A 14,151-nucleotide genomic window follows, 5' to 3' on the forward strand; every position below is an offset into this window, starting at 1 on the left:
CGCTCCCGCATCTGCTCCCCAAAACCCACCCTCTGACTGCGCCGCGGTCCAACCTCACCCACAAAGAACCAGCAAGCAGCAGAATATTTATACATTTATTTATAATGAAAGTATGGTTCTAATTATTTACAACACATAGGAAAGACAATATTTGTACAAGTGAGCCAGCGAGGTCTTTCAGTGTGCAGCAACACACACCTCCCCAGTTTTAAAAACTTATTTCTTCCATCTCAAAAGCTGACCAGCACCTCACAGCAGTCCCATGCACCACTTCTCCCTACAAAAAGAGTTCTTTCTGCAACAGCCACCCCACCAAGAAAGCCCGTGTTGCAGTTTGTGTCCGTAAACAATCCAACAACTTATTCCCAGGTTCCATTTCCGCGCTTCGAGGCAAGAGCCACGCCTGCACCCCGGTGCTGACGCCGCACGGACGCGGTTGCTTTTTCGTTGTTAAACCACCGTGAAACAGAAGGGGTAGAATCAAGTAAGTGAATGAGTTATGAGAAGAGGGCGAACCTCAGGTGGAGGAGTTCCGGCCAAATTGCTGAATGGGAATGAATCCAGGGGTGACTGGAGAAGATTAAGTACCAGTGCTACAGTGCCAAGTCCACCTGGGGATTAGCGGCAAGATGAACCCATCCAAAAACCTGAGCATCCCCCCCGCCCTGACATCTGGCTAGAACGAAAAGTTGTGGGATTAGTAAAACCACATCTTAAAGGAGAAAAAAAAAAAAAAAAAAAAAGTGCTGAGTTACAGGATGCTTAAGGTAAAAACAAATTAAGAGGTTTTAGGAAATGCAATCTTCAAGTTTTTCAGAGCTACTGTATATTCCTTTCCTTTGTTGAAAGTCCAAACATTGAAGCCGGGGCCACCGCTAGCTCAACGGGACTGCAAACACGGGCTGACAGCAGGAACACTCAATAAAATACGAACACCAGGTATAGAATGAAGTCAGCATGGCTGACACTTTCCATTTGTAAGTTGTCCTGGAAAAATGGGAAATGCAGACCGACAGGCTTCCCTTGTTCCTCTTTAGAGTACTTCCCCCACTGTATAAGGGACTAGCCCTGTCAGAATACTATTTCAAATATTTTTTTAATTGCCAAATTCACTGCAGAAATAAGGATTTAAAAAATAATGGAGCCCTTTCAAGGGGGAATACTGAACCTTTAGCTTCTGCAAATGTAAAAACAATGCATATTTTCAAAATTCATTCTGTAATATACATGCATTATTGCTAGACAGGGGGCGGGGGGGTGAAGATGGGGGAAGATGAATGAAAACTCTTCTGCAGCTTTTACGGTGCCATCCAAAATGGCATCTGTTGTTTAGCTCGCTGTTGTGAGGAAGGGTACTGGTACCCCAAACTCCATCCCTGTGAAAAAGTACTTGCGTTTTTATGGCCACCATGTTCCTCTTCTTCATCTGATGAGTCTCCAGCATATGCCACTAATCCAAAGCCCTTTTCTGCAGTTTTCATCTTCTTAGCTTGATGATCTAGGAGGGGAAAACAAAACAATCCCCCCGGCCCCCAAGAAGGAAAAATAAAAATAAAGAGATAAAATGCCCCAAAATGAGTTAATAAAAAAAGACGTTAATTGTAAATTGTTAGTTGGACACCATTTTGAGGTCACAAGGCCAATGGTCATCCAAGGTCGAAGGCCACACGAAACAGCACCAGCAACAGCACATGTGATCCATCAGAACCATGTAAGAGAACAGAGAAAGAAGAAAGAAACACACAAAAAAAGTAAAGTTAGCAAATGGGTCTAAGCGATGGCAATTTCACCGTTAAAGAGATAAATATGTAAAGAAAAGTAGAAATTTTGTTCAAAAGAAAGCTAACAGAAGAGCAACCTCTGGGACCAATACTGCAGAGAAACTAAGGTTAAACAGGCTAACGTGATGTACCTGCAGACCTGAAAGGCACTGAACTACCAGGAGAGTTAAAACGATTACACGTTTTACCAAATCGCAAACACTTGATGTATGACAGCCCTACGGAAGGATGAAATCTGACAGCACTTCTGTTGTCTGCAGATACAACTCATGTCTGTAAATACACACCTGAACCACAACTCCCACCGACACTCCTTAGTGCCTCTAGAGATAGCTGTTCACAATGTAAAGCCACATGATATACGTGTTACAAAACAATCCTACGAGATTCTGTGCCTCAGCTGACTGATGGGTCAAAACCATACATCTTTAGTCCTTAATTACACTCTCATTCATACAGGTATTTATTAAAGTTTTAAGAGAAGCACGTGTGCACAATCACAGCAAACGGAGGTGATTTTAGAGAAGTGCAGTATGATCTGCTTTTCACTTCAACATGTGGTATAGGGAACAGCCAAAAAAAAAAAAAAAAAATCACCAATTTAAACAATTGTTAAGACCATCGCAAACTCATTTGGGAAAGGAAACTTGGCTTACATGTATATTTTATTCATTGCACTCACCATGGTTGCCTGGTAAAGACCCCGCACCATTTCTTTCTTCAGATTCTGATTTCATCCCAGTGACAGGAAAAGCTGGCGGAGGCATCAACTGCCTATTTAAAACAACGCAAGACCTTACTTTTCTTTTTTGAAAGCAGCAAAGACTCAAAGGTAACAGCACACAAATCCACAACTCAGTCCTTGGCCTGCGGAGTTTAATTGCTGGACTAATCTAGTGGCCTTCTATGATGGAGTGACTGCATCAGTGGACAAGGGAAGAGCACTACTATCACCTACCTGGACTTCTGTAAGGCCTTCAACATGTCCCCCCAACTCCTCATCTCTAAATAGGAGAGACTGATTTGATGGATGGACTACTAGAGGGGTAAGGAATTGGCTGGATAGCTGCATCCAAAGAGTTACACTCAACAGCTCAATGTCCAAGTGGAAACCAGTAACAAGTGGTATCCCTCAAAGGCCCATACTGGGACCAATACTATTTAATATCTTCATCAATGACATCGACAGCGGGATCGCGTGCACCCACAGCTAGGCTACGGACGATGCCAAGCTGAATGGTGCAGTCCACACCTCAGAGGGAAGGGATGCCACCCAGAGGGACCCCGACAGCCCTCGGGAGTGGGCCCACGCAAACCTCACGGAATTCAACAGCGCCAAGTGCAAGGTCCTACACCTGGGTCACAGCAACCCCCGGCATCAACACCAGCTGGGGGATGAAGGGACTGAGAGCAGCCCAGCGGCAAAGGACTGGTAGATACAAAACTGGACACGAGCCAGCAACACGTGCATGCAGCCCAGAAAGCCACCCATGTTCTGGGCTGCACAAAAAGCAGTGTGGCCAGCAGGCTGAGGCAGGCGAGCTTCTCCCTCTGCTCTGCTCTCAAGACCCCACCTGAGGCATTGCATCCAGCTCGGGGGTTCTCAGCACAAGACATGGACCTGGTTAAGAGCAGGTCCAGAGGAGGGTCACAAAAACAATCAGAAGGCTGAACACCTCTCCAATGAGAAGAGGCTGAGAGAGTTGGGGTTGCTTGGCCCAAAGAAGAGAAGGCTCTGGGGACATCTTATTACAGCCTTTCAGTACCTAAAGGGGGCTTATAAGAAAGGTGGAGAGACTTTTTACCAAGGCCTGTAGTGACAGGACAAGGGGTAATGGTTTTAAATTAAAAGAGGGCAGAATTTCTTCCTTATATCTAAACTAAATATTTTCCACTGGCTTCCCAAACAAGTTGTGGATGCCCCATCCCTGGAAGTATTGAAGGTCAAGTTGGACGAGTCTTTGAGCAACATCCTCTAGTGGAAGGTGTCCCTCCCCATGGCAGACAGGGTGGACTAGATGATCTTTAAAGGTCCCTTGCGACTTAAACCATGCTATAGTGCTACGTAATAAAGTGCAAGCCCAACAGTTTTGTGGCTTAATGTACTGGAGTGCATAAAGAGCAACAGTGTTGCCCGATGACTTCAAATAGCTATGCTGAATTTAGAACTACACACAAGATGAAGAACATAAAAAACTTTACCAATGCCTTTGATGTATTTCATAATGACCAGAAAACAAAAAGGAACTATCAAGTAAATCTTTCTCTGAAACTTCAGGCTGCAAAATTTCATGTTTACAACTTCTTCAGATTTGTTTTAAGATTGGAATCATTTAAAGTGTAAGTAATAACCTATTTCACAAGGATATTTTGTTATCCCAAGAAGGTGGACAAAATACCAGACTCAAATTAAGAGCATTCAGACTTAGGGAGGAGTGGAAATTAAGCTCTTTTCATTAGGTAGCACGAAAAGGTTACCCTTGCATCCCTTCACCTTAAAAAGACACCCACCACCCCGTTCCCCCCCTCCAAAACCAAACACCTCTCCCAACCCACAAGTCACAGAAGTACCTATTCCCTCTGAAATCAGCTTTCTATCAGAACCACAAAAGACCTGAACATAATTCTTTTGTCCCTCACCTGTCCCTCTCTCTCTCCTTTCCTGAGGAACTTGCTGGCTTCGATCCGGCTCCATCGATTTCACTCTGACTGGAGAAGCCTGTACCTAAATTAGTCATATGAATGGGTCCATGCTATGAGCAGAAAAACACACGGCATTAGCAAATCTACAACTACAACATAAGCTATAGCTCCTTAATGATAATGATAGGAAACCCAACTTTTCAGAGCATACTGCCAACTAGCAGAAGAAACCACTAATCGGCATCGTTAAAATGCTTTCTCCTAAAAATACTGAGGGTCATGTAGTAAGAAACATGCCTGAGCACCAATATGGAAGGCACCTCACCACCTACTCCACCTTTTCAGTAGTTCAGGACAGTAAAGATAGCTGCTTAGTTCACAGATCAACTTATTACTTCTTCAATCAGCTCATTCTGAATAGTATATGGACCTCATGCCACATAAACTCTGCTCGAGATACTAATATTAGGTCTAGCATACAGGCAGTTCCTCCTTGTCTCTAGGCAAAGCTTTTATTAAGGGTGTCTGCCTGTGAGTTGGGGTATGTCATCAGAGAAGCATCTGCAGAAACTCCCTTTTCTCATACACAAGTCTAATAAAAATAATTTTGAGTTCTTCAAAGTCAACTGTCTACTATTTGCTATCTAAAAAAAAAGTCAATCTCTTAAAACTAGGTTTCTTGAAATCCTCTCAAGTGCAACCTGCAAGGAAGGTAAATGGGAAAATCTGGAAGTTATTGCCATATTTCCCTCCCACCCCTCAAAGAAGCCCACCCTAACATCCTACAAAAAAAAAAGAACAACAATCAAACCCCAAAATAATCTCCCTTTACACTAACTAGTAACACGCTATTGCCATCTCTTTGACCTGAACGCACCGCTAGTCTCCACGGAAGACTGAGGGTAAGGAAAGTAAGCTGCCAATGAGCCAAGTAAGTCACAGTTTAAGAACAGTGCATCCACTCAAAGAAACCAAAGCGTGGCCCCGATGTTTTGTAACAACTGCTGCTGTCCGTCAAAGGTCTTGCATGACTGCTGCCAAATAAACTGTGCTAACAACAGTATCTGTCCAGCCAAGTTCCATTTTGGTGAATGAAGTAAAATTGCTGATTTTATTCCACCTGATATCCCAGCAGTCCTGACTCTCTCTCATCCGGTAGTTCCTCAGTGAAGCGTCTCTTTTGACCTTGGGGATGGGGTTGGACTTGTGGCTGTGCACCAGTTGGCATGGTTGTTTTTACTGGGGCAGCAGGGAGAAAAGGACCGCTCAGTGGACTCTGGCATGCAGTTAAAAAAAAAAAACACAAAAAAAAATTTATAATATGCATATAAAGTATTAATTCAGTGTAGAGTTTCATACATAGGAGTAGAACACACAACTAGTTTCTCTTTGCAGGACCTAAGAGAAGCTAAAAGGAAATACACTTCAACAAGTGACCACTCCCTACAAATATCCTTTCGTGAAGAGTCGTCACAGGCTGTGATGCAGCTATGTAGGTTCAATGCATTTGAGTTACAGACAGTGATTAGTTTGAGGTGGAAGCATTCTATAAGTAAAAATACTTGTTTAATCTTTATGTTAACAGGTGGCTATAATATGAAAAACGCAGTATGAAGCAGCCTTCCCAACAATTCAGTTGCTTAGACAGAAACATCAGCAAAGCAATAACCACAAAAAAACCCAAAACCCATGCCTTAAAGAAGTCGTCCTCCTCTGGAACTACTTTAAGTATTTTATTGCTAGCAAAGAAACAGCTTAATAAGTTGACAACTATAGGACAAATAATCTGTGGCAGTACCTGGCCAGTGCTGGCTGGAGGCTGTACTTGAGATATCGGATACTGTGTTGGCACAGGTGGAACTCCTGTAGGTAGTGTTGTTATAACTCCAGGTGCCAATGGCACTGCGGGTGGTACTATGCCTGGTACACCATATGGTGGCTGAACTGGTTGTTGAGGAGGGGGAACAACAGGATAACCAGACTGGTACCCGTTGGAAGGGTAATACGATGGCTGTGAAGGTACGCTGTTTATAGCAGCAGGCTGTGTGAAGCCTGGTGACAGAAGGGGGGGAAAAAAGGGTCATCTTCAGTACAGTTAGTCACAAAAATATTTTAATTACCAAATGTAAAAGAAACTGGACTCTTTTTCAACTGAAGGACTTAAATTAAAAGGCTTCAACAGGTAAATAAATTCCACAAAACTAATTTTAGGTACAGCTCTGCAGAATGCAATGCCAAAGACTTCATTATTGCTGAGGTTTACCTGCTAAGGGTACTGCAGTGGTTATCTGATTCACAAATCGGGAGTATTCAGCATGAACCTACAAAGAATCGTCAAAGATAAGACAGTAAACATCTATTTATTGTATTAATCTTTTGCAGGCAAAAGACATCTTACAGTGTTTCCTCATAAAACTAAGGAGACTTTGATTACAGAACATACTATGCACAAACCCAGCAATAATCCAAACACAAAAACTGAAAACAAAAACCCACTGACCAAAACCCTGCTGAACATCCCACTAATCCTGCTGGTCTCTGTGACAGAATCATTAAGATACAGGATAATCACAGGAAACAGTGGCAAACTAATTACTTCAGTAGAGACAAAATACTCAAAGCCAAAGAATCTAAAAGCTTACATATATTTTTCAAAAGAGGCTTTGTAGCCCATACTCAATTACCAACAATAACATAAAGACTGTCCCACAGGATTTTACTCAATTTGCATGATACCAGAAAAGCTGATAAATTAATTTTCTATGTGTACACCTGAGACATTTTCTAAAGTTTTTTTGGTACAACAATCACTTTAGGAAAGATAAAGCAGACAGCATGGCTCTGGACAACATTTAAAGCTAAAGGAAGGGAAGCTACAGCAACCAGAAAAAAAGCAGGATTCCTTTATGTTTGCATACAGTCAGACAATTCCCTGCCCCCCCACTCCAGGTCTGCTCAGGAAGCATTTGCAATTTTTTTCCCTGAAATTCCACTACTAAAGCTCCACCCTGAGAGATGTTTATTCACTGTACAAAAAAGACAGTAGTACTTAAAAGGAAAGACCTATTAGCAAGTCAGAACACATGGATAGTTTTGCTGAAAGCATAAAAAAAAAAATCATTAGCCAGGCACACGCTAAAGCTATGAGAGACTCTGAAACCTCGTATTTGTAAGAGCTACTCACGGTTTGCAATAGATTCTCACACAGCTTTTTAGCAGCTGCCAAACCTTCTGGCTTTGGGTGACTGAAAACATATACAAAAAAATACTTCATAAACAAATGTTTCTGCCAAATTTCATCAGCAACCTGCTGTCAGATCTTATCCCTTTAATGAGTAATCAGTTCACCTCAACAGGACTCTAGCAGCTCTACAGCTATTTAGCACAATTGTGAACAAAAGTGGTGAGTATTTATTTTCTACATGAAAATTCAGGTTAGCCTAAATACAAGGAAAAAGCACAGAACACCGACTTGATCGGTCAATGCATTTTGTATTCTTCCCTTAAAGCTCAACATCACAAGCCAAGCCCAAGAACACAACTTTACTGTGTTCCCAATAAAAGCAATACCTTATAACCAAATAGCACTTCGTATCACATCACCATATGGCTGATATCTTTATCACTTTAAAGATCTCTACTACAATAAAAATCAGGAAAGATATTTGCAATTAGGAATTCCCCACATTGATTAAACATTAAGCTACATTCATGACTGGTCACTGGGATATTATTTCAAAAAAACCAATTCATACCTGATGTAGATGTACATGGGTTCAAAAGCTTCTCTGCCCGATGCCGGTTCTATGCAACCTGAGCCTTTCCCACGAAGAAAGACTTTGGCACCCGTTTCAATCTGAATGTGCTGCAAGTAAGAGCAACCAGGCCCCTCCACCTTCTCCTTCACATTAAATGTAGGTACAGCATGTTCCAGACCAACAAATAACTTGTCCTGAACATAATGCATCTGTAAACGTAACAGTAAAAGCTTATTATTTCACTCCAAGAATTAGGATCATTTCACTGGAAGCCAGAAATCTTACTTCTATGACACATCAGAACAGTTAAGTTGTCAGATGGCACAGTCAGCCCTTTGCTCTGCTGTAAGTAGGACTGCTCTCTCCATCCCTTTTCTTTTAGGAGGCTACTGTCATCCGAGTCTCACTCTTCAGACTCGGTCTGATTAGTCCTCCAGTTTTCCCAACATGCAAGGGTTTGGGGTTTTTTTTATTATTTTTTGGAGTGTTTTTTTGTTTTGTGGTTTGTTTGGTTTTTTAAATAAATGGCATACTACATGCATACTTCGTAATAGGTAAATCTTGTAATCGGTGATATTTGATGAAATTCACGTAAGTGAATTACTCACCCCTGACTGGAACGGAGGTTTTTGGCCAACTGCTGGAGACAACTGAGTAATAGGGGCTGGCTGGTGATAGACAGTAACTGTAGCTCCATTGAACGTTGGGCTAGAACCTGTGGCTGCTTTCACTACTCCATTAGTAATTATCTCTTTAATTCGATTAACAGCTCCTAGTCGACAGAACATAAAATTCATTTATGCTTCGGCCCTTGTCAACTACCCAGATTAACCAAATCATGAAATGACTAGGCTACTTTCCCATGTTCTGTGACAGCAGATCTACAGGCAAAAAGATTGCACCTGACAGCACAGCGCAACATTAGCATTTTGGGACTGGATCACAAAGGATGGCAGCAAGCATCAGGGTTCTTTCTCCACTCTCACCCTGATAAACCTTATGCTAATATATGCAGATGGGCAGTGTCAGCCCACACATTTTAGTAAACTTTCCAGCATTTGCATTAACCCTGTATAGAATTTACATCTGCATGAAGGAGCAAACTAACATGCGAAAAATGGTTTACAGGCTGTGGAAATCAAGGTAGATACAAGTGGGCAGCTTCCAGTTTTGAGAGACTGAGGTAAGCTCATGGAACTGATACACAGAACAACTGAACACCCAGTTTATAGGGGGTTTTTTGGCCAGCAGGCATAAGCAAGACAGTAGCTCTTTGTGCTTCTAATGGAAATGTAGGTATTTCACGAGAAACATCCATACTTGTACATTAAAGGGAAGGTCTCCCTGTCACACACCTATTGTAATGGGATCTCAGCATGTGATCAGTAAATAAACTCATACACAAGAGCTGCAGCTGCCTAGGAACCCTGCTCACCCCCCCTACTTTCCTCGTACTCTATCTAAAGTTTCAGTTTCTTGACCAGTGCAGTACACAGCACCTTTGGTAGTTCGGAGCAGAGACCTTAACATCAGCATTTAAATGGGGTCTGAATCCATTCCAGTCATAACAAAGCCCTCTAGTCAAACCCCTTCATCACAAATAAGGAGAGGAAAAAGAAGAATGCTTTGTACACTTACTGTCAACCAACTCCCGTGTCTGACCCTGGACGTGAAGATACAAAGGACGATCTCTGGAAAGGAAATGTCAAACATTTCATTAAACCTACAGAGAACATATAATAATGGATTCAATCTAATTATATTACAGTCATCTAGACACACAAAGTCTTCCACAGAGATTTCAAATACTCTTCAAATAAGGAAGTGTATATATATTCCTTGAATATCATAGTGCTCATAAAGCAAAGCTTTGCACTGAAAACTAAAAAGATTCAGAAGTTATTTACATGATGATTTATTAAAGTTACATCACCGAAACCTTTAATTTGCTTATTCACATGAAAGGTTAACTAACTAGAAGCACCAAGTCTATGAAACATTAGCTCTCTTTGTCATTGGAAAGTTGCCCGCTCTCAACAAAACACACAAGAGTTCCTGTGTAGCATTCAGTTGGAAGAAATTCAGCAGTCTGATCTGTCAACTTCTGTTGTTTGTTTGGTTTTTATTTCACCCTTACAATATTAAGCAGGTAGGAAAGCAGCTATGCAGGCAGTACTATCATAATGGTAAACACATTTGAAACACTCAATAGTCAGTTTGCTCGGGTGCCCAAAGGTGACACAGCTCAAGAAAAACAAAGAAGCCCCACGACTTACCCACCCAATGAGGAAAAAAAGAAAGTAGAAACCCCCCAAAAAAAAGAAATACAAACCCAGGTCCCACTTTTGCTTTCTCTTCTGCAGTCATGAATCTCCCTCGAGTAGAGACAGCTGCTCCACTCAGTCGACTTATCTATAAACAATTTAAAAAACCCAGTGACAAGTTCACCAGTAATAAACAAAGCACACAGAACCCCCCCCCCCAAGTTGTTTAAGCTACATTTTTTGCATGAAAAGACCAGAAGCCATTAACAAAGTGGAAAGAGAACGAATGGTGCCTGCTAAAGGATACTACCTCACATCATCACATGACATTTTACCGAACAATCCAATAAACTGCTAAACAAAGCGTCCTAGAGAACACCACAAGCTTTGTAAAGAGGGGAAACAATCACCAAATATAGTTTATTGCAAGCTCTTTTCACCTTACAAACAGGTACAAATGTGCTGTCAATCGGACATAGATCCTGAACATACCTCATCCTGAGTCTGTCCTCTCGTCAGCAGGTTTCTGCACGTAAGGGGGACATCATTGATTTCTACCTCTGCTACCACAAGGTCATCTTTGCTTTTACTTGTAGCCGGACCTTTTCCCAGCGCCTGCAGCTTCAAAGACAACCATTGCAAAAGACCAGTGGTTGGAAAGCAGCAACAAGTGATGTAACAAACAAACTGACCCCAGTACTCTAGAGGGGAATAACCTTTCCATTCTCCCCTTAAAGCTGTTGAACCCAAAAGCTTTACAAATATTAGCAGAAAGAACATTGTATCTACTGTTTAATAACCTACCTCTTCACAACCCTGAGCCCAAATAAAAACACTAGTTTTACCTTCAGCACATTTTAATATAATTACTGTTTCTGTTCTCTAAAGGGAAGCAGTGAAGTTGCTCAAATAGAAACCAAGGCATCCTACACTTGAATTGCCATCTCTGACAGAAATCTGAGAGACTAATAAAACATTTGATTCATACTTCTCTCTACTCCCCTTACACAGACATGGAATTCAGAAATCCTGTTCAAGATCTAAACTCATCCACACTACAATTACACTACTCCCCTCCCTGCCCCCCCCCTTCATTTTTAAAGCAAGGGCAAAATATTTTGAGTCAGTATCTAAGTGCTAAGAAAAAGTCACAAACAGATTCAGAAGATATGGCGAAAGAGCTGGACTTACAACAAAAACCTTATAGCTTTTTCCACATACAGAGAATTAGATAATACATCCTTCTAAAAATTTCAAAATGCTTTTGGGGAAATAAACATAAGACAAGACTCTATAAAAAAGAGAACCTTCCAGTAACATACAAAAGGTATCCATCCATCCACTCATGTCACATGAAGCATGGCACTTGCATGAGCCAGAAGGCAGCTATAGAGGGACATAGGTCTAATGCACTGTACATGCATTCTATTTCTCCATTACCTCCACACGTTAAAGGGTTAAAGGGGGGGGGGGGGGGGGGGGGGGAGATTACATTCAATAACCTGCAGGTTCTTTAATTTCTATGTGCTCACAATCTGAAATGCCATCAGAGTTAATTACTCTGGAAATGTTATCACTGAACATTTCCTAACAAAAGCAACATGTGCAATAGAAAAACAATCCCATTTGCAAATTAATTAATTGGTTAAGAAGTTCCCACAGCAATACAATTTGTCACAGGATGCCAGAGCTTATGAAAAAAAAACATAAGATGGAAGAATGAGATATCATAGTATCTTCAAATTTTTAGGTGTCTCAAACTGCCAGTCAGTGAACAGACTTCACGTCCATCTGGTGTGACTAAGGAGGCTTCCTGAAACCAAGCCATGGGCTCTTCAACACTAAAAACTTCACATCCTCAGACAGATGTCAAGTACTGAGGAACAGACACCATGATGCAGCAAACAATGTAAAACCACCTAGCAGAGCTGATAGCAATAATCAAAGAAAAACTCGCTACTTAAACATCATGAACTGAAAAGGCTGTAACAATCATTTTGGATACAGAAACTGCAGAGAACCAATTACGGTAAACATGTGGCTGGGCACATTTGCCACTCTTTCTCATATTATCTGTGAATAAATCCAAATGAATACTCATTCTGATGCTGCCTCAAAAGGCAAACCCTTTGAACATAATGAGCAGTCCAATCAATGCTATGCATGTGAAGAAGAAAACACAATGTGCCATGAAAACATACTCTTCTTGTTAACTTTATATTTGAACAAGTTTGGAAGGAAACCTAAAACAGCTTTCTAAACTTGGCTCTAGCACAGGCTAATAACATACAGAAACACAAGACTGTTCCAGTTACAGAAACTGGAAAACAGGCTTTAAGTTATAGTTGGTTTAGAACAGAAAGCTTCCACTGGAAGGGACCAAGGACAACCACAGTCCAACTGCATGACCACCTCAGGGCTGACCAAGGCTCAGGCCAGGGCTGACCAGAGCTGCCCAAGTTGTTTAGAACTTGGAAATCTGGCTCCTGCTGGTAACTTGTTTAAGCATGAAAATAATTTGGTCTCGTATTTTAAACTGGCTGGTTTAGACAGCAGGTTTTAAACTGGCTGTATGACTTAGAAAACACTTCAGAAAAAAAGTTTAGCATCTTCCCACCGATTGCTTTGGTTAAGCTTTACAGAAGAGCAGCAGGACCGACGTCAGTGCTACACCACTGTTTTCTGCTACTAAAGAAATTTTAAAAAAAGGTTTTCCGATTGTTTTTTGTTGTATCCTACTTTACAAAGCAAACCTCCCCCATTTCCTGTCTCCTCGGGAGCTACTCCGACAAAAAGAGGTCGCGGGTCTCCTGAAAACTGGCGTGACACCCACCCTCACCATCCCCTCGGGGCCCGGCAGACCCACCGGCGCGGCACGGCTCCCGCCGCCCCTCCTGCCCCCACCTTGTCCGCCGTGTTGGGCGCCGGCTTCAGTTTCCCTTTGGCCATTAACATCGCGTTGATCTTCGCGGCCACGGCGGCGGCCGCATCCAGCGCTCCAGAGGGGGCTGCGGAGCTCTCGGAGCCCGTCACAGCCGAGCCGCCATCGCCGCCGCCGGGAAAGGGGCGCCCGGGCAGCGGCGCCGTACCGGGGAGAAGGAAGGCGGGGGCCGGGCCGGGCTGGTCCCACTTACTGCGGCGCCTGGAAGAGAGAGAGGCCTCAGCGCCGGCCGCAGCCCACCGCCCCGCGGGGGCTCCAGGCCCCGCCACGCCCCGCAGCCGCCGCCCCGAGGCCCTTCCCCGGGGGCGCCCGCGGCCCAGCCTCACCCGCCCGCGGCCCCAGCGTCGCGCTGCCCTCCGCCACCCGCTGACATGGCTCCGGCCCGGCTCCACCGCCTCCGCGCCAGCCGCGGCGTCATTTCCGGCCTCGAGCCCGCCTCCGAACGCCCCTTCCGGCCGTTGCCACGGGGACGGCGCGGCCCGCGGCCGCCGATCCCTCAGGCGGGGCGGGCGGGGACCGGCACCGCACTGGCCGGGAGGACCGGGGCGGGGCGCGGTGCCTGCCGCCGCTCTCCCAGCGGGCGGCCCGCCCTTGTGCCTCGCCGCGGGGAAGCGGCCCACGCCGGTGCCGCGGGCGGGGCGGGCCGGGGAGCGCCCGCCGTGCGGGACTGCCGCCGAGGGCGTCACGGGCGGGCTCCGGCGAGCGGGGCGGGCGCAGGCGCGGTGGCGCGGCTCGGGCCGCGCTGCTCGTGGCGCCTGCGCGGT

The 14,151-nt window shown here is 43.9% G+C and overlaps 1 protein-coding gene across 4 annotated transcripts; it reads right to left on the reverse strand.

Moving 5' to 3' along the window:
- Positions 1-81: 81 nt before the first annotated feature.
- On the reverse strand, positions 82-13,844 carry KHDC4 (KH domain containing 4, pre-mRNA splicing factor). Of its 4 annotated transcripts, none has more exons than XM_080368999.1 (14): positions 13,714-13,844; positions 13,351-13,588; positions 10,939-11,061; positions 10,515-10,594; positions 9,821-9,873; positions 8,791-8,954; positions 8,180-8,391; positions 7,609-7,669; positions 6,688-6,745; positions 6,223-6,476; positions 5,545-5,700; positions 4,422-4,534; positions 2,464-2,555; positions 82-1,498 (listed from the first exon to the last, which is right to left on the reverse strand). In XM_080368999.1, the coding sequence occupies exons 1-14, from the start codon at positions 13,803-13,805 to the stop codon at positions 1,299-1,301; spliced, it is 1,896 nt and encodes a 631-aa protein (XP_080225125.1). In that variant the 5' UTR covers positions 13,806-13,844; the 3' UTR covers positions 82-1,298. The 4 variants fall into 4 exon arrangements, 3 of the variants coding, with proteins under 3 accessions (XP_080225125.1, XP_080225124.1, XP_080225126.1); XM_080368998.1 differs by having other exon boundaries at positions 10,939-11,067; XR_013924497.1 differs by having other exon boundaries at positions 1,441-1,498; positions 4,422-4,506; positions 10,939-11,067.
- Between the last annotated feature and the right edge of the window lie 307 nt (positions 13,845-14,151).

The sequence above is a fragment of the Falco punctatus genome (genome assembly GCF_963210335.1).
Source record: "Falco punctatus genome assembly, chromosome: 18".
In the NCBI taxonomy this organism is placed as follows: Eukaryota; Metazoa; Chordata; class Aves; order Falconiformes; family Falconidae; genus Falco; species Falco punctatus.